The sequence below is a fragment of the Siniperca chuatsi genome, linkage group LG6 (genome assembly GCF_020085105.1).
Source record: "Siniperca chuatsi isolate FFG_IHB_CAS linkage group LG6, ASM2008510v1, whole genome shotgun sequence".
In the NCBI taxonomy this organism is placed as follows: domain Eukaryota; kingdom Metazoa; phylum Chordata; class Actinopteri; order Centrarchiformes; family Sinipercidae; genus Siniperca; species Siniperca chuatsi.
The window spans coordinates 23,190,544-23,214,426 of record NC_058047.1 but is presented as its reverse complement, the minus strand read 5'-3'; the positions used below and the strand labels follow the sequence as shown (position 1 = coordinate 23,214,426).

The window sequence follows — 23,883 nt, the reverse complement described above, 5'->3', positions numbered from 1 at the left end:
TGTGACAGAGACAGCTATATTTCGCCATCGGTCAGCTGAACGTCAGTTGAAGACGGCAAACGTGGAGTGTGTGATGTGTGGGACGACATGCTCCGCGCTGTTTGTGCTGCAGTAGAGCAGCAGGAAACGGCTCAGGGGGGCTTAAAACATCACATGCAGCCTCACAGAGGGCCCGTGTGAGAGCAGCTGTGTCGGAACACCCTGGATTTGACTTCACAGGACTGGACTAGTTGAAGCAGTAAGTATCTGGCTTGTCGTTTATCCTTTTTGCTGATATGTTATTCTAATGACAATGCTTTATGCAAAAAACCTGGCATCATTTCAGACTGATTTTGCATAACAAATTTAGCCTACAAATGTGGAGATTTGGGCTGTACAAGAGATTACTTTTGCTGTATTTATAAAAGTTCATGTTCCCAGACTGTTATAAGTACATTCATTCATATATTCATCTGGAAAAGCAAATGTAAAAGTTACAAGACAGCAGTGGTGGAAGAAATACTCACAGCCTTTACTTAAGTCAAAGTGTCATTATATTCATTTTAAAATACTCCATTACAAGTGAAAGTCCTGCATTCAAAATCCTTCTTAAGTAAAAGTACAGAAGTATTATCAGCAAAATTTACTTGAAGTATCAAAAGTAAAAATAGGCCTACTCATTCTGCTGAAAAATGGCCACTGTGACTGATATATTAGTAGTTTAGTCCAGTGGTTACCAAACTATAGGTCACGCCATCTTTAAAGGGTCACAAGATAGTTCTGCTACAGAAATTTGTATTTATTTTTTGGGACTTTTCTCTAATCTTTGCTTTTTTTTAGTGAAATAATGGATCATTTGATGCCTTTGGGCCTCAAACAGTTCAAATGAAACCATCTGACATTTTTAGAGGGGAAATGTCTCTTTAATGTAACTGCTAACAACTCAGAGACATCTGAACAGGACTTATGAGGCTGATTCCGGAGCCTTTTTAAAAATTTGGTAACAATATATCAGCCTTTTTTTTTTTTTTTTTTTTACATAAACACATAACATTAACAAACATTTTTACAGGATCCATTAAAGTTAGTTCTTAAAGAATTCTGATCAAGATATGTACGAGGTGTGACATTTTGCAGCTGAAACATAAGCCTGTCAGAGCTAAAATGGGAGTCAAAGGAGAGATCAGATTAAACATCATAATCAATGAATGGAAATACAAATTAAAGCAGGATTTTAAATATTGATTGTAGATATACCAAAGAAAACTTTGCGTGTGTCCTGATTATGCTGTTACAATATATAGTTACAGTTTATAGAGGGAATTTTGAAGGTGTTTCTGAGAGATTGAAGCGTACAGAAGAAAGACAGGCTGAGTAACCGTTAGTGTCACATGCTTGTGAATCCCAGGTAAACCTGTTTCAGTGCCAGTCTTCTCAAAGCTTTGCAGAAGTCTGATTTGTCATCTCTTGTGGATGACGTACATTAATCCTTCTTCTTCTCGTGACATGTCTTGCTTAAAGCAAGCTTTCTCTTTGTTGTCTGCACATACCAACATTTTGATTGCATATGTAGACTGTCATGCTTACTTGACATGCGGGAAAAGGGAGGGCTTATTGTTTCCTTCCTGTAAGGCTGGTCTGGTGACAGCTGTCTTTTGCAATAATTCTGATTTCCTTCTTCTCCCCTTTGACAGTTGCTTTTTCCTCCCTGTCTGGACACTCTTGTGACAATTTCCTCACATGTCCTAAACAATTAGAGATGATGACTTACTAAGCAACACAAACCAACAACTTGTCCAGGCTGAACTCTGGAGATTTGACGAGTCACTTTAAAGGTGCACACTCCACTGATTTTACAGATCAAGTTCAGTTTATTGTCACAGAGACTACTGCAAACTGCACAAACTGGAAATAATAACCCTGAAGCTGACACACAATTTTTACGAACACGCTAAAATAAGATGGTGAACATGGTAAACATTGTACCTGCTCAGCATGTTAGCATTGTCATTGTGAGCGTGTTAGCATTTAACTCAGCTTAGACTCGTAATTTTTTTTTTAGCTGTCTCTTGTGAGTCCCTCAATTTAATGAAAGTGGCGTACTTAAACACTTTAACTGGAATATACTGTACATATTTATTTTTCTTTTGCAAGTGTTTTGCTTGTAAAGTTTCCTTACAAAGTACTCAAATGTTGCCTCTAGAGAAAAACAAATGTTCTGCCACTGATAAGCCCACAGGCTCATCAGTTTTCTTGCCATTTAGCTCCGAGTGATTAGTAATGAGCATAAACCTCCTATAGCTACTGGATTTCTTTTCAGAGACTTGGTGCACGTGTCCTTCTGAAAGCATCTTTTTATGCAGTCGCTGTTGCTTTCCTGCGTTTCCTCTGCAGGGGTCCATGGAGGAGCTGGAGCCAGAGGAGCAGTTCCTGCAATACGCCCGGAACGGAGATCTGCCGGGGATACAGAAGCTCCTCATGTCCAAGATAAGGGCAGAGACACAGATCGACATAAACTGCAAAGGTACATGAGTAACATGTGGTAGTAATATATCAATTATAGTTTGTGGTTTAACACAGTATGTGTTTTCTCAGGTAAGAAAAAGTCTAACCTGGGATGGACGCCTCTTCACCTGGCCTGTTACTTTGGACACAAAGATGTAGTGGAGGAATTACTGAAGGTAGGTCTTTTTTTTTTTTAAACAATTTAAGTTTTTAAATACTTTATATTTTGAAAAACTGCATGGCTAACGTGCAAGTGTGTGTGTGTGTGTGTGTGTGTGTTGTTACACTCTGCAGGCTGGGGCGGATGTTAACTTGCCCAATAATATCGGAGATACACCGCTGCACAAAGCTGCCTTCACAGGAAGAAAGGTACCTCAATGCTTCATCAATTTGCCGTTCAGATTTTAAGTTTCTTTCTACACTTCGTGTCTCTTTGTTGATAGTATGGTTTTGTACATGCATTTATTCATCCATTCAGTCAATCAATCAATCAATCAATCACGTATTGATCAGGAGGTTGTCATGCTGCTGCTGCACTATGATGCATGTGCTACTGTCATCAATGGGACAGCACAGATTCCCAAAGATGTCACTCAAAATGCAGAGATCAGAAGCATGCTAGAAGGTGAGAGAGACACTTTCTCATCTAAGAGATTTCATGGAATTTATCAATTTGATTTTTTAATTTTCATTCATACAAGTTGTTTATGTAATGTGTAGATTCTAAAATCATCCTACATTTTTTGCTTGTAAATCCCATCCAGCGGCCGAGAGAACAGAGGAGAGGAAACTGGAGGAGGAACTTTTGGAAGCTGCACGAGAAGGAGACCTTTCAACTCTAACTCAGCTGGTTAGTGCCAGATGCTGATACCCGAGCTCTACAACTACAGCATTGGATGAATTGCAATGCCATTTTGTACAGACATTCATAGTTCCCAGAGGATGAATCCTAATGACTTGGTCCTAATGACCTAATGATGGTGATCCCTTGACATTATTTTTAGTGCCACCATGAGGTTGACATTGGTGGTTTTAAGGTAAATGTCTCGACAACTATTGGATGGATTGCCATGAAATTCAGCTCACACATTCATGTTCCCCTCAGGATGAATTGTAATAACTTTGGTGATCCCCTCAGTTTTCCATCTAATGCCATCTTCAGGGCAAAATTCTATTTTTTTCAGAATGTATGACCAAATACTTTTGACCAAATAATATCCCATCATCCTCAGCTGTACTTTGTGTTTAGTGATAATTAGCAAATGGTGGCATGCTAACGAGCTAAACTAAGATGGTGAACATGGTAAAGATTATACCTGCTAAACATCAGCATGTTAGCATTGTCACTGTGAGCATGTTAGCATGCTGATGTTAGCCTCACAGAACCGCTAGCATGGCTGGTGACTCTTTTTGTACATGAACTGACAGTTACACTCTCAATAATCTTCACATATTCACAAGTCCAGACAAGTCAACTCTGCCCTTTAAATCTCAGTGACAGCAACACAATTGTCCATGAAAACTGAATTACCAAAAGCTATCCCAGCTCTTGGACACAGAGTGCAAAATCAAAGAGTCATGCTTCAGTTCTAAGCAGAATAATAAAGACCTGCAGGGCATTTGGGCCCAGACAACCCATCTGTTTTTGTCCTGTGTGTTTGTTTCAGCTCAGCAGGAAAAAGCCGCCAGACATCAGCTGCACAGATCTGCTGGGTAACACTCCACTGCACTCTGCAGCCTATCGAGGCCAGAAGCAGTGTGCCCTAAAGCTGCTCCAAAGTGGAGCGAGCCCCAACATCAAGAACAAGAATGGTAAGACCCATCAGCCATAGCTGCCAATCATGAAGGACTCCTGTCTTTAAAGGCTGGCGATATTCTGTATTTTTCCCCTGGAAAGACAAAAAACAACAATGAAGTGATCCTACTAACAGGTATTCCCTGTGTAGCCAAAGCCTGATATAGCTTATTCCTCTGCGCTGTAAGACTCCATTGTTGTACAAAAACTATTAAAAACTTATCAACTAACCACACTGTTGGCCACAATGGGCGTGAGGGTGAGAGCCGCAGACAAGATAGAGAAGTTTTGACAAAAAGAAAATTGTCTATCAATGATAAAAAAATAAATCTCAGTAAGAAAAATATAGAATAATACCAGACTTATCCTTTACCAAACCATATTCCACATTTCTTTAAGACTGCTGCTTGTACCAAAAAATATTCCTTCTGGTGTTAAGTGAAAGACAATTTTAACTCATTTCACAAGGTCCGTCTCCATTCCTTCACCCAAACAAAAATAGCAACTGATTTGAGTAAGCAGCTTTCATTTCTGCAGAAATTTTCATAGTTAAACCTCTGATTGTTTGCCAAACACTGTGGTTATTTCTGTGACTTGAACATGATTATCAATGCAAAAAATGTGACAACTATGATTACATGAGAGGCACAAGCTGGGGCTGGTTCGGATGTAATGTCTCCTTGATTTTTATATAACGGTTGGCACTAGCCTTTAAATATCGTTCAGTCCAGCAGCTTTTTTCCTCCCCCTCTGTGTTGTGTTGTACTAAAGCCCCACTTGTCTTATGTGTCCATAACTCACAGGCCAGACAGTGTTTGACCTGGCTAGTGATTCAGCAATGAAGCAGGTCCTAAAATTCAGCGTTCATCGAGTGAGTGCTCAGCTGATAGTCGGCTTTCCTAAAGTTACTTTGATTTGATCTTTGATTTGTTTTCTACTTTCTTCATGTTTCTTATCTGTCCCTTGCAGGGTATGACCCACAATGTCAAGAAGTACGAGGGACTCCTCTGGAAGGTAAAGTCTGGGAGTTATTATCTGTAGTGGCTGAGAGAATCCTATGCATTACAGATTGAAAAAACACAGGCTATTCTCAACAAAACAACTCATGTTGCATTCAGGGACCCCACTGCAAATATATATACAAACATGTTGCAGTACATTTAGTGAATAAAGGTTTCAGTTGTGCATTTAGTCTTAAAGTTAAATGCACAAAACTTTAACATTTAAAAAAACAAAGTCAAATTTTGTCAAAGCAGCAGGATAAAACGCTGACTGACTCTCATAGGCTCATATACCTTTTTTTTTTTTTTTTTAAAGAAATTACACTTTTATTTTGAAAAATATCTGCAAAAATCTAGCCCAGAAGTCTTGATCTTGTCATTGAAACTAAACAATGTATAGAAAAGCTGAAATGGGTCTCAAACCTAGTTCTGTAGGGAGTGAATCACTACACAGTGAATCAAGATAGGGCATTGATTAGTTTACTGCTTCAATAAATGTTGGGACGCTGATGAGTCAATGACCTGCAACATGAGTCACAGGCAGCATACTAGATACTACAGACTTCACTAAACAATCTCATTAACATATAGTGATGGCTGTTGTGCAAAAAGTCATGAAGACTAAAGAATAATGTGTACAAACTGTTAAACATACTGCATGTAGTGTGATAGCATTTTTCACAGCACACATTTTGACTTGAGTGGGAATAGCACAGGTGTTACTAATAACATTAATGAAGAATTTATGAATGCAGCCATCATTAATGTTATTAATCACACCTGTGCTTTTCCTGCTATGATGTGTCAAAATGTCTGCAGTGAAAGAGGCACATAGTTCTTCTGAATGGAGCCTTTCAGCCACTAGCAAGTTAACAAGCTAGCAATGACACTAGTAAGTGTTATTGTCAATGTTAAAGGATAAATTAAAGCGGCAATAACTTGATTTTTTTTTGGCCACCAGGGGGCAGTGGAAAATAATCTGTAATCACAACATTGACATATTATCGCCTTTTAGTGGCTATGGCTAACGTGTTAGCAAACAGTTACTTAGTTACACATCCAATATTGAGTCTCTTTTGAGCTCTGTTTTGCTCTTCACCAACTCCTGAGGGAAATATTTGGCTTTTTAGCAGCTAAATGCTCCACTATGTTCACCAACTAGTCGCTAACTCTACTAGCATTATGCCATTTTTTTTTGGGATTTTTTTGTCGCTGAAACCAGCTACCTGCTGCGACCTAAAACAACACTATAAGAGTGAACCAAAACGGTAAAGTTGCAGGCCAGAAAACCAAAACAATGTGCTGAAAGATGTTAAAATGCTCTATAGAGCTGAAGGGAACTGCAGAGTCTGGTGATAATTCTCTGTGGGTTCATCACTAGTAGTGACCCCTTACACATACAAGTAGTCACGTGATCCGTTGTTAATAGAAAAATATTGATTATAGCATCTTTAAGGATAAACTGAACTAATCCTACTAATAAGTATTGTCTAGTAGTGTATTCATTGTTGTCCAAAAACATATCAATGAGCCTCACCGTTTCACTGGGTCAGAAACTGGCATTTATGGCAGCTTCCAAATTACTTGACCGAAGTATTGTAAAACCCTAAAAACTGACTTCATTTTCACTTCCTGCTGAGCTAATCAGTCAGAGAACAAACCCAGACATGGCTCGCTCATGTGTGTGTATTTCAGCTTTTCTGTATGTGCTTGTGTTTATAACATTTGAAATGTGTTTCTAAATGCAGCATGTGTCATCAAATTCGCTGTCAATTTGCTGTATTTTCTCAAGGTGCTGTTCTCTCCTTACACCACCATTAAAATCAGAAAAGACTGAACAATAATAGAAATCACTGAAAATTAAACAGCTGATTCTTATCTTGTGCGTTATCCCTCAGAGCTCCAGATTTTTTGGCTGGCGCTCCTACTGGGTCATCCTTCAAGATGGGGTTTTATCCTGGTACTCAAAACAGTAGGTGTCATCTCTCACCTTGGCTGTGCTCCTTGAATCAGACATGTGAAAAAGCAACAGCTAAATGGAAGTACTGCACACTTTTGATTAGATAGGTGCTGGAAGTGACAGATAAATGAGTTAGAAAATAGACGGATTCTGTCTTCTAAACCTCCATTGAAAATCACTGAAAAAAGTAAGATTCTAGCCTGCAAAAGAAAAGACCTCAAGAAATGATCACCTCTTTCTCTCGCATATGAAGGTCAGATGGAGCTGCCAATATCAGAAGGCAAGGTTGTAAGTCCCTCACACATGCTCACTGTTTGGTAAGACACCATTTTATAATTACACTCCTTGTTTGACCACTGTGTTGAATTGGTGTGAGTATAATGTAGGGAATGTTTTTGATGTTCTCATTTCCAGATCCGAGCCAAAGATAGCTGCTTTTTCACCCTCAAGTGCTTCGATGACAGTGTGCATCACTTCAAAGTATCACCTAAAAATGACCCAGAGGCAACAAGAAAAGTATGTTTCATTCCTCCTCTGGTTGTAATCTCAAATACTCTTCTAAAAGATCATTTAGTTACCTCCCGACACACTTTGACAGACACAACATTTTGTGTAGGTATATTTCTATTTTTATGCATTTATGGCCCTAAAATTAAAAAAATAATAATAATTTTTTGCTCAATGTGGTTTTGTAACCTCAAAACAATTGATGATTTTATCAAAGACACTGATACAAATGCTAACTAAGCTCAGAGTCAATTTTTAGCATTTTTGAACTTGATGAAAAGCAAGCTAATGATTTTTACCATTAGCTACTATGCTAGGGGGCTAGCTTGTTAATATTATTTACACAGCTCATGTTACTGTTTGTTGGTAATAATGAATGTTATTATTAGAAACTCAAGTTACTGTGACTACTTTAGAGATGACAGAAATTTGCCTTGACATGAGACTTGCAGGCAAAAAGCTGAGGAGACTTAACTTGGGGACCCATAAATATTGAAAAATGCAATATTGTGTGTAGTTTTGCCTCTTGGATCTCTGCCAAACTGTCATGAATAATTAGTAACATTAGTGCAACATCTCCATAACCTAATGCATACTTTCAGTTGCAGCTGCTGGCACCAGAATAAAATTCAGAGAATATAGCCTTTGATTATAAATTAATTAGTCCATACATGAGCAGCCCTCTCTTTCCCCTCTTCATAGCCAGCGTATCACCTATTTTCCTCGCTGCAGCAAATGGTCCTGACACACAAATCATATATTTATGTCTTAGTTCCTGCTTTTAGTAATCGAAAGAGCTCCTTTTCATTTTTGTCAAATATGTAATATTATTAATAATATGTTTTCAGTTGTCTATTGTATTAATTGTTAGAAATAACAAAACATATATTTTTATGCCGTCTGCCCTGTTTTAAACAAGATGTCGGAGGGGGCAGCACAAGGGATTTGTGATTTTTTAAAAATTAGAAAAACTTTTTTTTTTACATGATGAATGACCTTAACTGCTGAAAAGGATGTTTGACATTACAGGAACACCTGTCATTTGTGCGTAACAGTTCATGAGTCTTGTAAACACAGCCAGGACACTGCGCTTCATAATCCTCACAGTGCGATCTATTACTATTAACTATTAAAAATTAACCTCGTTAGTTAAGTTGAATACAGAACAATATGTCTGTGTGTACGCTCAACTAACTAAGATTTTCCTTTCAGGGCTTTGGATTTACTTAAAGTTTTTTTTTTTTCCATCATGACACAAGCCTGTGTCTAGTCCAGCTTGACTTCCAGTAATGCTTATTTTTTCACCTGTAAAGCAGTTTCTAGTCGAATCCCTCATGCACTACACTGCCTAGTTATTATAACTTTTGCTGAAAAGCTAAAGCAATAATTATTAGGCAGCACAGTCACATTCAGGGTCAGGACTGATCCTGGTTTTAATGTGACTAGTCATAGATGTGTTAAGATCAAAACCAGGAGCAGTGATGTAGAAACACGTAAATGTTCCAAACAGACAGAAACTCTTCACAGGGCTTTTTCACAGTTGCACCTTCATTTTGAGTGTTCTCATTGATCTGTTTGACACATTCGGATTCTTTGATTCATTACTTGCAACTGGATGTTAAATGCCCTGTTTCCATTAAAGAAAACGTATTGGTGTGATTTTGGCCATTCTGCTATTGTAATTTTCATACTAAGCATTGATAAAAACTTGTTTTTTGACTTGCAGGACACGTTTCAAAGATTTGATTTTTGACTTTGACTTGGTCCAAAAGACTTAAAGCTCTGCCCTCTTTCATGTCTGAGCAGATAGAACCTAATCATTTTAAGCAGAAAATGAGTTCTCAATATTGGAAGGTACTGTTTGCAATCCACCTGATCTAGAAAATCCCATTTAAAAATGTGATTGGATTTTGATATTATATATTTAGAATACCCTCTGGGTGGGTACCTGTTATTTGACCAATAAAAGAGAACTTTTGTAAGTTTTGCTATCTAGGATGTGAAAATTCAAATCGCAGATAGAAGCTTATTAATTCCAAGGTCGTGCTGTGTTTAAATAAATCAGTAACATGTTTGATTTTCATGACGAACCAAAGAAAAACCTGTTATTTTCTTTCAGGCGTGGCTGGACGCACTGGAAGAGCACTCCGCTTACAGCACACACTACTGCTCCCAAGAGCAGGGCAGTGAGGAGGAGGAGGAGGAGGAAGTGATGTCACTCGGGGAGCTAACAGACACACTACAGGTGGCTGTAAACAAAAAGATCCATAATTAGCATGTCAGCATAATGAGCCATAGTGTTTTCGCTGAAGTAGAAAGCCCCCCCGGTCGTCCCACCCTGCGCAGCTTTTGTTCATCTGCAGTCTCCTCTCATCTCTGTGAAACCAGGCAGCGGAGGCCAGCCGGAAGAAACTAGAAGAGGAGGTGGCAGCTTTCCTGTCCATGCTGAAAAATGATGGGCTGGCAGAAAGTAAAGCCTGTTTATTTTATTGTCAATTGAGTTTTTTTTAAATATATATTTTAATATATTTAACAGAGGAGAAACCTCACCGATATGAACCATTCAAGAGTGGAAATGAAAACCTTATGATTTAAAATTACAAGCACCAGCAAGCAGATTTAAATGCACAGTATTGATGGAATAATGTCTGAAATCCTCATAATTAAGAGTCTGCACCATCTGTTTCTGTCATTAGAGATTTGCTGGGCTTGTTGCTTGTAGCTTTTCTGAGAGCATAAAAAAAGCTTCTTCTGCTTTTTGAGCAGCTTGTTTGACTTTTTCATTTCTGTCATTACTTTGTGCCAATGGCCCCTCATTGATGTGTTTGTCCCCTCAGGGTTTCCATCCGCCATACTGCAGAAAATGCAAGAAATCTGTGAGTTGTCCAGCGCGACCCATTCCAGTCTCAGTGTGTGTCTCAGCTTCTTCTCCAGACAGGAAGGGGTAAGTGTCAGCTTCCCTGGGACAGATTTGTGTCTGTGTTTGAATGCCTGTTAGCAGCTATCAGTCAGGTTTTTGTCTATTATACCATTGATTATCAGCATTTTACACTCCACAACCCATAGAAGAACACAGGTTATTATGTAAGTTCACTTAAATTATAAAAAAATATGTTTTTAGTTTTTGGTTTTATGTACGGATATTTGGAGATATTCATCTCTGAAACTGGGATTTCATTTTAAAAAACCCAACTGTTTGTTTTGATATCTGTGGATCACAGGATATAACCAGGACATTGTTTCTGCAAACACATAAATGTTGAGTTTTTCAAGTGTAATTATCTTCATGGATTCTGTAGAGACCTTTGGGGGCTGAGTAAGAAAATATATTTCTTTGTGATTTGAATGAAATGACCCTTTAAAAAAATGCAGACTATAAATACTGTAATCAACAGGTTCCTGACTGTCTGTGACCCTCAGATATAGAGTGATGTAATTTTATTTTATTTTTTTAAGAATAAGATATAAAAACAAAACGTGTTTAATCAGAATAAGACGGCACACGTCCCTATGAAAGCCTCTCAGTGGAGTGCAGTGATTATAGGCTGTCAGATTGGTTTTCTTTGTGTAAGATTCAATGGATTTGATTATAATGGAAGCATTCAGTGCATAGATTACATCTCTTCAGGGGGAAAAAAATAGGTGGCCCTACTTATAGCTCACAACAAGTGCCAACCCTGTACATCAATTCTGTAATAATGTAAAACTATTTATATAGCACTTGACTAAACACAGTGTTTACATGGTGAGTCACATAATAAGATCCGTTTCCAGTTGTCAATGTGTATGAAATTAGGAGTGGCTTGAGAACTTAAAGGGACAGTTCACCCCAAAATCAAAAATACACATTTTTCCTCTTACCTGTAGTGCTGATTATCCATCTAGATTGTTTTGGTGTGAGTTGCCGAATTTTGGAGATATTGGTCATGCATTTTTTGAATATAATGGGACTATATGGCACTCGGCCTGTGGTGCTCAGAGCGCCAAAAAAATACATTTGAAAAACTCAACAGCAATGTCTCTTTCCAGAAATCATGACCCGGTTACTCCACAGATTTGTGAGCAGTTTCAGGTAGGAACTATTTTCTTTCTACCGATAGTTCCTGCATGAAACTGCTCACAACAAACTCACACCAAAGCAATCCAGATGGATAATTAGCACTACACGTAAGTAAATATGTATATGTAAAAAAAAGTATTAAGTAGTGAAATTGCATTAGTACTTTACCGTATATGTAAACACGGAGGCAAACAGCGTTGAGCCAGCAGTCGTATTATACTACACTGGACTTAAGCCCAGCAGCACTCTGGTTCAGTTGCTATCAGACACAGCAGCAGACAAAACAATGCTCAGGAAGGCAATATCCCCTATCACAGTATATGAAATTTTACACTGTGATATTGATGCTGTTATGAAATTAAATACCTGCCAAATTAAGATATTTCATCACACTGATGCAAAAATCATTAAACAAGACTAAGAGTCTGTTCAGCTCTGTGAGGCTGTACTTCAGAGCTGCATAGCTTTGAGCTAAATGCTAACATCAGCATGCTAACATGCTCACAATGACAATGCTAACATGCTTAGCAGGTATAATGTTTGCCATGTTAGCAGTCTTAGTTTAGTGTGTTAGCATGCTAACATTTGCTAATTAGCCCTAAACACAAAGTACAGCTGTGGCTGATGGGAATATCATTAGTTTTGCAGATATTTGGTTAGAAACCAAAATACTGGGCAAAAAAAACTTTGACCTGATGATGGCACCATATGAAAAGTCAAGGAATCACCAAAGTTATTTAAAGTCTTCCTGAGGGAACATGAACGTGTGTACCTAATTTTACGCCAATCCATCCAACGGTTTTCTTAACATTTCACTCACAACCAAATATGAACCTCATCGTATGAAAATGTGATTGCGGTAAACCCAAAGATGTTGAAATCTAACAAGGAACAGGAAATGTACGGAGACAGTGTGTGTGTGTGTGAAGGGCTGATTCACTAAAAATTTTCTGACTAAGTCTGTGTGCTGCAGCTGAATGTAAAGCAATGTACACTGATGATGCATATAATTTATAGGGTATATCATAGAGGGCATATCTGATTTTCATCATAATCATAATCCTCTATCCCAATTTTGTAGGCTGTAACACAAACATTATTTTAGTAACACATTAGTTTGCTAACACTAACGATCTAAGAGTGAGAGTGTTTTTCATTTTTATTTTGTGTAATGGCCTATCACAGTTTTGGTTCATTTGCGTCACTTCCTGAGCCTGATCTGAACACCACATCGGAATGAGAATTAGTCACTGCTGATTGTTTAATCTGATATGTAGTAGTGCTACACTGCAGTGTTTGAATGCAGTGATGAATGCAGACTTGAGTTCTTGAATATGTAAATCAAGGCATGTTCACTTTCACTTTCTACATATTTATACATGCCATTCTGCCTGTCTGACAACTGTCATTTTCTGCATCTAAAACAAGAAATCTGCATACTAATATGGACAAAGACATGGAATAAAAAAATAATTAAAAAAAAATCAGTAGGTACTGGCAAAAATATTGTTTTTTTCCTGTATTGTTTTCTCCTCACTAACACAGCTTCATCTCACAAAAAGATAGTTGTTAGTTGAATTTCTCGTAGATCTTTAGAAGGGACAGCGCTGCTGGCGTGCCCCAGAGGCTGCCAGAAACCATCTGAATGTTCTCAGTTTAACAGGCAGTCCGGTGCTTTCAGAGTTTACACCTGGGCCAGGCCTCGAGCGCTCAGCTGTGCAGCCTTTTGAACTGCGTTCTGCAGAGGCAGAGCGCACGATAAAAGGCTCACAGGATCTCAGAGCTCTCACCATGAATAGGCCTGATCTCAATAGGAATAACTCAAACATGTACTGTATATCTCATTCTGCACATGATGGTATGCAGTCTGAACGAAGCAGCGGGGTTCCCCCCTGCAAAGGAAAGAGACTGAATAACTTCCAGCTCCTGCAGCGCTGGTTTGCACTTTAGCACCACCTGTATAGGGGTCAAGCAGCAGGAATTTCCTCTTTAAAGTTCAGTATATTGCAACAATGGCGAGTGATCTGTCGTCTGTCATTATACAGCACTTTCTCACCACTTCACCTCGCCTGCTCTGGTCCTGGTTACCATCTTGTAGATGATAGTTTACCATCAACTGTGTTTCTTTGACAGTCTAAAGTAAAACACTGCCTTTTTTGTGGTCTCTTTACACATTGTCAGACTGTCAATGGAAACAGTGAAGTAATATTTTCAGAAAGGTGCAGCTGAAAAATGAGCTTCATCTTCATATTATCAACACTAATGTCTTGTGTAAAAGGGAGGTTTGGTTTATATCTGAGACCATTACCTGTCATTTGATCCCCTCTCCTCCACGGGAATCATGTTCTCCGGCAGGCCATTTGAGATGGCGGCGTCAAGGCAGCTGTCCTCTGTTACAGATAAACATGGCTCATCCCTCTCAGCTCCATCTCTGTCTCTCTCTCTCCGTGGGTATGATAATGAGAGGATAGTGCAGAGGGGAGGGTCTGTCACTCAACGGGCTGTTTATTTGCAGAGCCACTGCCATCGCAGCCGGTCTGATAGTCACGCACATTCGTCTTCTGTTTGTAATTAATAAAATTTTGGTAGCCTTGAAAACATTTATTTGTCTTTAGTTATCAAATGTTGAAGATAGAATTCATGTTGGTTTATGTGTTTCTGTGAGTGATTTGTCTCTTTGTTTTGTTTGTGTGTGTGTGTGTGTGTGTGTGTGTGTGTTTGTGTGTGGCGAGCTCAGGTGCGCAGTCTGAAATTGGAGCAGGAGGTAGAGAAGAATAAGATCCTCTCCGAAGCGCTGCAGACTCTCGCCACGGAGCACCACGAACTTGAGCAATCCGTCGTCAAGGGATCTCCACCGCGGAGTGCCCTCAGCGAGGATGAGTTCCACGACGCCGTGTCTGGTGAGTTGACAAGTTATCAAACTTGCTCAGGAGACGCAGGAGATTCTGTGACAAGCTCCAGCTCACACTCGCTGCTCTGTCATTCAACTATAGGACACTGGAATACTTTTACCTGCTGGTGAATGTCTTTGGTATGTTTGCCGCTCCTCAAGCGTGACGTAAGCGCAAGTCTTGCCTGGTTGTGTTGAAATAACTTGAAGCCTTTTCACATGAATGAGAACCTGCATGGTGTAGTAGCATTTTTTTTTTTTTAATGGGCCTGACTGATGCTTCAGGAGTTTTTCAAAAACAGACACGTTTACAGGAGTTTGTACTTATTTTTAGTTCTGTATATTTAAACTTCATCAGTAACAATAGAACCTTTTATCTAATTTGATGCTAATGTCTTGACACCTTATGTAACCAATTCTACAAATGAAGGGAAGTTAACATGGATATGTCAAGGCTGTATAAAATGAAATGAATTATAAATGAAATATAGAACTGCATGGAAGATCTGCATTCATTGTTGCAGAGCATGATTGTGAATATTTTGTTTTGTGAATGATATTTTATAATTTTTTTTCCTCATGTAGATAGCAGTCCATCAATTCTATTTTAACCATAAAATGATAAAAAAGGATATGTATGTATTATAAATATACTTAAATTGATAAATATAATCAACGTACATTTTGAATATTTATCAAGTAGAAGTGAGAAAAATTCCACTTTTTTTGTTTTAAATTTCTGATTTCTACTTTAATGAATATGAAACGTGTCATGTATGGTAATGATTGTTCAGTGACTAATAGTGAATTTTTGATACGGCTATTTGAGATTTTTAAAAAATCAGATAATGATATATTGGTCAAGATAAAATTTTGAATCAGTTTTTAAGAACATTTTGTGGTCACACCGAATTGTCTCCATGTGTCCATCTCGCGTCAGAATCGGACTCAGAGCTCTCCCTGAGCGGCTTTGAGACGGTGGCCAGCCATTCCTTTGAGGAGGACGAGGAGGAGGACGAAGGCTCTGTCATGTTAAGCAGCCCTTGCAGTAGCCCCACCAGCATGTTGCAGGAGGATCACCATGGCGACAAGGACAAGGCTCAACCCAATGGGATCACAAAGCATAGGTGAGCGGTGCTGTATGCCCCCATAGTTTCCTAAATGGACCGCTGACCCCCTGTGCTTTTATCCACCACTCATCAAAAGAGGAACAAACTCAACAAAGGGCCTGTCTCCTCATATCACACTGTTATTGCTGCAATTTTCTTCTTGCTGTGATGTATCCTAGATAATAATGTCAGGCTGTTATATTTCCCAACCTGCTCTGAGAGCTCTGTTTTTCTCAATGATCTTTGTTTTTAATTTTCACGTCCTCTCTCAGGTCTTTCCACTTCACAGTGTGAATAATTTAGAGTCAGATCCAGCCTGGTAAAGGAAAAAGAAAGCGTTGTATTGAAAGAACTGAGCTCTGTGTTGGAGCTGTTAAATATTGATAAGGTCTCAGTGCAATGCAATAATTAGTCTGCAGCTTGATCCAATGTTGGCTAATCCCTCCAGGAAGCTTTGGAGTGCAGTTCAGACTATTTGGAAGGATTTTAAATTTAATTATTATGGGAAACCTCGTGTTATTTTTTTACATGGCTTATATGCTTTATTATTGTGATTTAAAGTATATTATCCTCCAACCTGTAAAACTTTTGAGATAGTTTGACCTGGCTGGTTCGCTGTATCTGCTAGACTTAAAAGATATAAGCACTGCTGATGGATGATTCCGATGTTGATTGTCTCTCTGGGCTTTGGTCCAGTATGTCACACAATACGTTATAGGCTTTTGTTGACTATATTCATTTGAATAAGATATGACGGCTGTAGCAATTATATATCTGGTACATTTCCAAATGAAAAGTGTATTTTTAGAGTTAGCACAAAGTCAAAGTTAATGCATCATACAAACATTGTAGAAGTAATACAACTGTGTGTTAATGTGTGTGTGTTATTTTAGGACCAGCTTACCTGCACCAATGTTTTCAAGAAATGACTTCAGTATTTGGAGTATCCTGAGGAACTGCATTGGAATGGTGAGAATGATATTCATATAAACTTTTGCCATGCTACCAGCACGGAAATGTCGGTTGGTCTCTCCACTACTTTGGACCAGAATTATGAAATTTTGGTACAGGCATTCATGGTTCCCAGAGGATTACTCCTAATAACTTTGGTTAAGACGTTTCCTCTAGCTCCACCAGCAGGTTGACATTTGTGATTTTGAGTGAAATGTCTTGACAACTTCGAATAAATTGCCATGAAATTAATTCCCTCAGGATTAAGTGTAATAACTTTGGTGATCCACTGACTGTTGAAAATTGTCCACCACTTTGGTTTATGACCAAATACATTCATCAGCTTCAGCTGTACTTTGTGTTTAGTGCAAGTAAGCAAACGCTAATTGATGGATATAATTGATCTTTTTCATTGTATCAAATGACAGTGTGAAAATAATGCGATAATGTGAAAGAGGTCTCTTGTAGGGATGAACCTACAGAGAATTGTCACCTGAATCTGCAGCTCCTCTCGGCTTTATAGTGAGTTTCTGCTCATTGTTTAGCTTTCTGGCCCTCAACTTTACTGTTCTGGTTTTACTCTCACCGCTCTCATAGTGTTGTTTTCAGCCGCAGAAGGCAACTGTTTTCAGTAAAAAAGCTCTGAATACCCACTGTACACTACCTGCTTAGTGGCAAACAACAGACAAGTCAAAGTTAGCGACTAGATAACATATCCCCTGGGGTCTTTTCAACCCTCAACATGAATATTACACTTTGAAAGATTGCTGTGTGAAGGGACTTTTTTAATCTCTGTAATGAAACCTGGTTCCTCAACTCCTCTTCATGGCTTTTTTAGGAGCTCTCCAAGATCACAATGCCAGTGATTTTCAACGAGCCGCTAAGCTTCTTGCAGCGTCTGACAGAGTACATGGAGCACACTTACCTCATCCACCAGGCCAACACCTCCTCAGACTCTGTCGAGAGGATGAAGGTAGTGTGCGCTGTAACATCCTGCAAATGACTTAAATTGCCTTGTGCAATGCAGCCATATTGTAACTGGATTATACCTTTTGCTTTTGAGTTTAGTGTGTATGATTTGGAGTGTGTGTTTATCTGCTCTTGGCAGTGTGTGGCTGCGTTTGCGGTGTCCGCTGTGGCCTCCCAGTGGGAGCGGACAGGTAAACCCTTCAACCCTCTGCTGGGAGAAACCTATGAACTGGTCAGGTAAGTGGGATTATACAGCACATATTCAACACTGATAATATACTAAATACATTACCTAAGTTGACACTTGATGCTTGCTGTCCCCCCGCTCCTCCTAGAGAGGATCTGGACTTCAGGCTCTTATCGGAGCAGGTGAGCCACCACCCTCCAGTCAGCGCCTTCCACGCTGAGGGCCTGAAGGAAGACTTTGTGTTTCATGGATCCATCTACCCAAAACTCAAGTTTTGGGGCAAGAGTGTGGAAGCAGAGCCTAAAGGCATCATCACTCTGGAGCTGCCCAAGTAAGAACTTCTAGCTGATTAACAAAAGAACGTTAATGGCATTTTTTTAATCATCTTTTCTTAAAAAAGGATAAAATCAATCAACTCTTCCTCTTATTAAAAAGACAAATAAATCTGATTGACAAGAGCTGTGACACTGTTTACACAAAAGTTATTCTAAAGCTCCTTTCCATTTGTGCATTCTCCTTAAAAGTAGTCCACCGGTTTAGCATTACTCTCCTATAACATTGTCAAACTCTTGACGGACAGACAGACAAAAAAAAAGATCTGAATCGATGCAGCAGAACCAGATATATTGTTTTTTATTCCACACATTCTTGTCAGAACCTGGCGCATACATTACCAACAATGCAATTCGACCACTGACAGTTTGTTTGCAGATTCAGGTATGTAATGCTAGTAGCAGCTAATGTAGCCTCGAGCTGCTAGCCTCAAGCAGAGATAAGGAGCAGCTACAGAGGTCTGGTGAGCTCACTTCTTTTTTTCAAACTTGTAGTCTTCAGCCCCAACCGATGCTGACTCAAGTGACGTCACTCGAGGCAAATTTATCAGACTTTGTGCAGCTCCCTCTAGAGCCTCAAAACGCTTTATACAACTTTATGTACATATGCAGTAGAACTCCCCAACACCTGTAAACACACTGTAAAATCAGTGGAGTTCCCCTTTAAGTCATTGTTTTATCTCCAGGTACAATGAAGCCTACACATGGACAAATCCTACATGTTGTGTTCACAACATCATTGTGGGCCAGCTGTGGATTGAGCAGTATGGAAATGTGGAGGTGATCAATCACAGGTAAGAGGACAAAAAGATTCCATAGTCAGTAAGTAAAATGTTGCACATATGAATTGGACTCTATACTTATTTATTAAAATTATAGAGTAAAGTTGTGCATATTTATCAAGTAAAACAAGTCTGATACAGTTGTCTGATACAAATATTTTGGGGAAGGAGGAAAATGGGCAGAGTAGATGAGGAAGTTTTGAATGAGTCAGCCAGAAGACAGTGAGAGGATAATATGCTGTATTTCTCCTTTTTTTTTCACTCAGAACTGGTGAAAGGTGCTGCCTGAATTTCAAACCATGTGGTCTTTTTGGCAAAGAACTGCACAAGGTTGAAGGGTATATTCTGGATAAAAGGTACGGCTTACACTGATGCATGATAACCTGAAAAGTCATTGAAGTAATTTTTAAATTACTTTTGGTACGAATACTTATTAGTCATCTCTGTGAATACTTTTTGCATATTGCAACATACAACAGCATAGGATGCCATGAGTATCAGAGAAGAAGTTTTCCACAGTATTATTTGGGATGATAGTCAGTATCACAACTAATTGACATGACTGATGCCTTCTGAAACATATTCCCTCAAGCTCCCATATTTTAGAAAAGTTTGATTCAATAAGCTGTTTAAATATGCTTCATTTGTAAGTCAGGACCTACAAAGTTAAGTAGTTTGGCTGGGGCCACTCCCCTGAGTGTGACATCAGAACCCATTACAAAATCAAATCACAAATCATCATGCAAATGATCAATTAATACACCATTAATAATTAATTGCCTTCAAAATCAGCTCTTGAAAGACATGGGCTTCAGTGCAAAATGAAAGTGAAAAGACTCAGGGAAAAGGCCGCTAACATGTCACTGAAGCAGATAAAGTAAAAAAAAAAAAAAAAAAAAAACTAAATAAAACCCAAAGAAGAGCAGATGGTTCAATCAAAAATGGAGGACAAGCCACTTCTAACACAACAGAACCAATGACTCAACATGAATGACTGGACACAAGTAGTGTGCATGATCACAACAACAAAACTAAATATGCAACATGAGATACACACTCGAGGAGATATGCAGATATACAAACTAGAAAGAAAATGACACTGAGAGAAGTTATGTAACAACCAGAGAGGCTGATAACAAGTAGAGAGATGAGAAAATCTAGTTTCTTTACTCAGCATGACATCTGATGTTGCCTAAGCCTGTGAGTCTGGCCTTTTCACTTCTTAAGAGTTTCCCCTCGAGGATCAATAAAGTATTTATGATTCTGATTTTTAACATGTGTTAACTTCTTTTTAACCTGGAATGTTTCATTTGGGTGAAATGTTTGGCTTAAATGGCATTTGGCTGAAATGTTTCAGAAATTTACCAGTGTGAAGCCACACATGAAAGTGGAGCTTTTGTTAGCCATCTTAAGCCAATGCACCAGGAAGTTTTTATCTGTTGAAACTCTGAGGCTGACTGAAATCATCATCTAGTGTTTGTGCCTGAGGTTATATGTGTGTGTGTGTGTGTGTGTGTGTGTGTGTGTGTGTGTGTGTGTGTGTTTTCCACAGTAAAAAGAAGCTGTGTGCTCTCTATGGGAAGTGGACAGAGTGCCTGTATGTTGTTGACCCTGCTGCCTTTGAAGCGCATAAGAAAAACGACAAGAAAGGGGCAGGGGAGAAAAAAGGCAGCAAAGCGGTATGAACTGCTTCCTACTGAACAGCAGGGAATCAGTTTATTGTTGTGATTCAGCATGTGAATGAAAGTAATATGTAGACTTTTCAGTGCAGCATTATTTCTGTTTGATCCTTGTGCTGGTGTCCAGGGTTGCAGTGAGGGTCAGGAGGAGGTTCCTTCTCCAGCTGCAGATACTGTGGAGATGATTCCTGGCAGCCAGCTGCTGTGGAGAATCGCACCCAGACCAGCCAACTCTGCCCAGGTCTGACTGATGGCTGTAAACTCTAAGCTTTGATTAGAGCATAGCCTGAAAATAAGGATGTGTTTGTAGTGTTCTGTTATACCAAATAAGTATTTTCTTTAATTGCAGATGTACAGCTTCACGTCCTTTGCAATGCAACTGAACGAGCTGCGTAAGGAGATGGAGGGAGCCATTCCTCAGACTGACTGCAGGCTGAGGCCAGACATACGAGCCATGGAGAATGGTGACATCGGTAATGATAGTTCGCAAGATACTGGAACTGAAAATAAAAAACGAATACTCTCACTGCAATCTGAAACTGTACAATGTTATTGTTCAAATAGACCTCGCCAGTGAGGAGAAAAAAAGGCTTGAAGAAAAACAGAGAGCTGTTCGCAAAAACCGCTCCAAATGTGATGAAGAGTGGAAGACGAGGTGAGGTTGTTAGTGAAACTGGACAATTCTCTTAATTGCTTTGCTCAACAGGCTTTCATGTAATCAGCTAATGTAAGACAACAGCCTTCATCATGCATAAAATGGCAATAATTGATATTTCATATTAATAAAGTATGAACATTGCATTTCAGATTATCCTCGGTTCAGTTTGTTAAACTAAGCTAACCGATAGCTCACACTAGCTTCTTATTTACCGTACAGATTTAAGAGTGGTATCAATCTTCTCATCTAACTCTTGGCAAGAAAACGAATACGTGTGTTTCCCAAAATGTCAAGCTTCTTTAATAACGTATGAACATTGTCAGATTATCCTGTTTAATTTATCAATTTAATCAACGATTAAAATTGTTGTAATTTACATTTACTTTATATGCAGTTTTCATTGTGACTAAACATACAGTTTCTGTCTTTAATGCTGCAATTTTATCATCTCTTTCTATAAGTTTCTTTCTTTGTTACTTTGAAATGCTCGAGCTAAATCTCCATTTTATCTTCATCTGTCTTGTTTTTCTGTCACATCCTCTCTTTGATGTTAAGGAGTCCTGCCCTGGGCCCAAGGTTAGAGCTGCTCGCTGTTGTGCCTGAAATGTGTGATGTGATCATGTAACCTGTCTCTGTGTTTCCAGACACTTTTTATTCTCTAAATTTAAATCTCATCTTTGTAGCTGTGTGAGAATCACTGATGATAGAACCACAGTTTAGAGACGATGTGATTAATCTGCTTTCCCTTCCACCAGCATGGCAGCTCCACAATCTGGCACTTGATGGAATCACTCAAACACCACAGGAGTCCTCTGCCCCAAATCATTTCCCTCGCTTTTATGCAACAAAGATACAACAATACGAAGCTCATTTTAGTCAAAAGCAAACAACTAAAACTGCAAACTTCCATGCAAATTACCCATAACCTTGTGATGAAGCATGCCTGACTTTCCATCCTCGCTTTATGATCTTCTGGCTGGTGTTGTGTTTGACAGGAGCTTAAACTGAATGCTGATGTGTTTCCGCTGTGCTTTCAGGTGGTTTCAGCAGGGGCAAAACCCCCACACCAGCTCCCAGGACTGGCTCTTTTCTGGTGGATACTGGGACAGGAAATACAGCCAGCTGCCAGACATTTACTAATGGACATTTCCTGCACAAATAAATTTGCTCCATACAGTGTCCTCAGTACAGAAAAGCATTAACTGTTTTTTGTTTATTTTTTAACGGAATAGCTACAGTAACTACAAGCAATATGCAAACAGTGTACTTAAACTGTGTGGCCTTAATCAACTTTATGATAGTATAACTGTGCATTAAAATAGTAAATAATCAATATACAATTACAAAATGTAAAGTTGTTTGACAATGCTTTGAAATGTAGCATTTGTATTTACATTCTGTTCATAATGGACGTTTAGCATAGTGGAGAAGTGCTGATGCACAGGGGTGCATGATTTTATTGTCCATCTGTCTTCTTTTAAATGTTCATAATGGTGTTTTGACTCTAAATGTAGATCTGTATATATACTTTACACAAATTCATCTTCAACCTGACCTCATCATGCCGTTCACTTTTCCTCTGAACTATACAATCACTTAATATGAGGTTGACGTGGATGTAATTACTCCAGATGTATTTTGTCTTGTAAAAAAATTAGGCTTACAAAACATACTCACAAAAACATACAGTATATTTTCTATATCAATATTAAACTTATAAGAATTGTCTGGCACTAGTTTTGTTTTGATTGTTTTGTTCACTGAATTCTGTCGGTTGTGCTCAGTACTTCATAAGGCACACATAGGAATTCAGTTCTTTTAAAAGGTTTATTAATATTTTTGTAAAAAAAATCTAAAATGCGTAAATCATAAAGTCACATGATGTAGAAACTATTGAATTTTAAGGCGTTTTGCCTCCATAAAGAGCATTCAAAGTATTTAAATGGAAACTGAAATACTTCAATGCTTGGGATGTTCAGAGGAATCTGAAAATAAAGGGTAATCTGATCTAATAGTTTCTGTAACAACGTGATGTTTTTACAGACTTTTTATAGACTTAGGATGATCCAGTGGACTTTGCAGTTGAGTTAGCAGAGCTCTCGGAAACAATGTATGAAAAGATCCTAATGCAACATGGGGATTTGAATGTAAAACAAAAGTTGTTTTCTCAAAATCTAGCACATAAGCTACTAACTTTGTTGCTAACTACAGACGGCTGTGGTTTAATATTCTTCCAAATGAGATGCATATGCCTCAGCGTGAGAATTAAGTGTGTTTTGACTCCCTTGCAATAACATCAAGATAAGAGTCAAGTAGTTTTGCTGTCATGTGGTGAAAAAGAGGTTTAGTCACATGCTAATATGCTAAACTAGCGTAACTTACCTGTTGTTTGTTATCAGACAATAGACAACAATGTTACAATAGAACAATGAAGTCGCTAACAAGACCAGTTAAAGGGGTTTGTTTTAGTGAATTAATGTGCAGATAGGCGACTAAAAGGATAATGCTAATATTTTGAG

General features: G+C 38.7%; 1 protein-coding gene across 6 annotated transcripts; it reads left to right on the top strand.

Moving 5' to 3' along the window:
• Positions 1 to 2: 2 nt before the first annotated feature.
• Positions 3 to 23,097, top strand: osbpl1a (oxysterol binding protein-like 1A). 6 transcript variants are annotated; one of them, XM_044198332.1, is made up of 30 exons: positions 3 to 238; positions 1,674 to 1,814; positions 2,374 to 2,503; positions 2,575 to 2,660; positions 2,779 to 2,853; positions 2,998 to 3,109; positions 3,249 to 3,334; positions 4,152 to 4,296; positions 5,083 to 5,150; positions 5,249 to 5,293; positions 7,179 to 7,252; positions 7,494 to 7,557; positions 7,655 to 7,756; positions 9,867 to 9,992; positions 10,136 to 10,217; positions 10,585 to 10,691; positions 14,545 to 14,707; positions 15,638 to 15,824; positions 16,700 to 16,775; positions 17,596 to 17,730; positions 17,866 to 17,963; positions 18,062 to 18,244; positions 18,932 to 19,039; positions 19,294 to 19,383; positions 20,580 to 20,706; positions 20,834 to 20,947; positions 21,056 to 21,179; positions 21,271 to 21,361; positions 21,920 to 21,940; positions 22,402 to 23,097. In XM_044198332.1, exons 3-30 carry the CDS (start codon positions 2,380 to 2,382, stop codon positions 22,502 to 22,504), a joined length of 2,916 nt encoding a protein of 971 aa, XP_044054267.1. In that variant the 5' UTR covers positions 3 to 238; positions 1,674 to 1,814; positions 2,374 to 2,379; the 3' UTR covers positions 22,505 to 23,097. The 6 variants fall into 6 exon arrangements, with proteins under 6 accessions (XP_044054267.1, XP_044054269.1, XP_044054268.1 ...); XM_044198334.1 differs by lacking the exon at positions 1,674 to 1,814 and having other exon boundaries at positions 3,061 to 3,109; XM_044198331.1 differs by lacking the exon at positions 1,674 to 1,814 and having other exon boundaries at positions 4 to 238.
• The last annotated feature ends 786 nt before the right edge of the window (positions 23,098 to 23,883 follow it).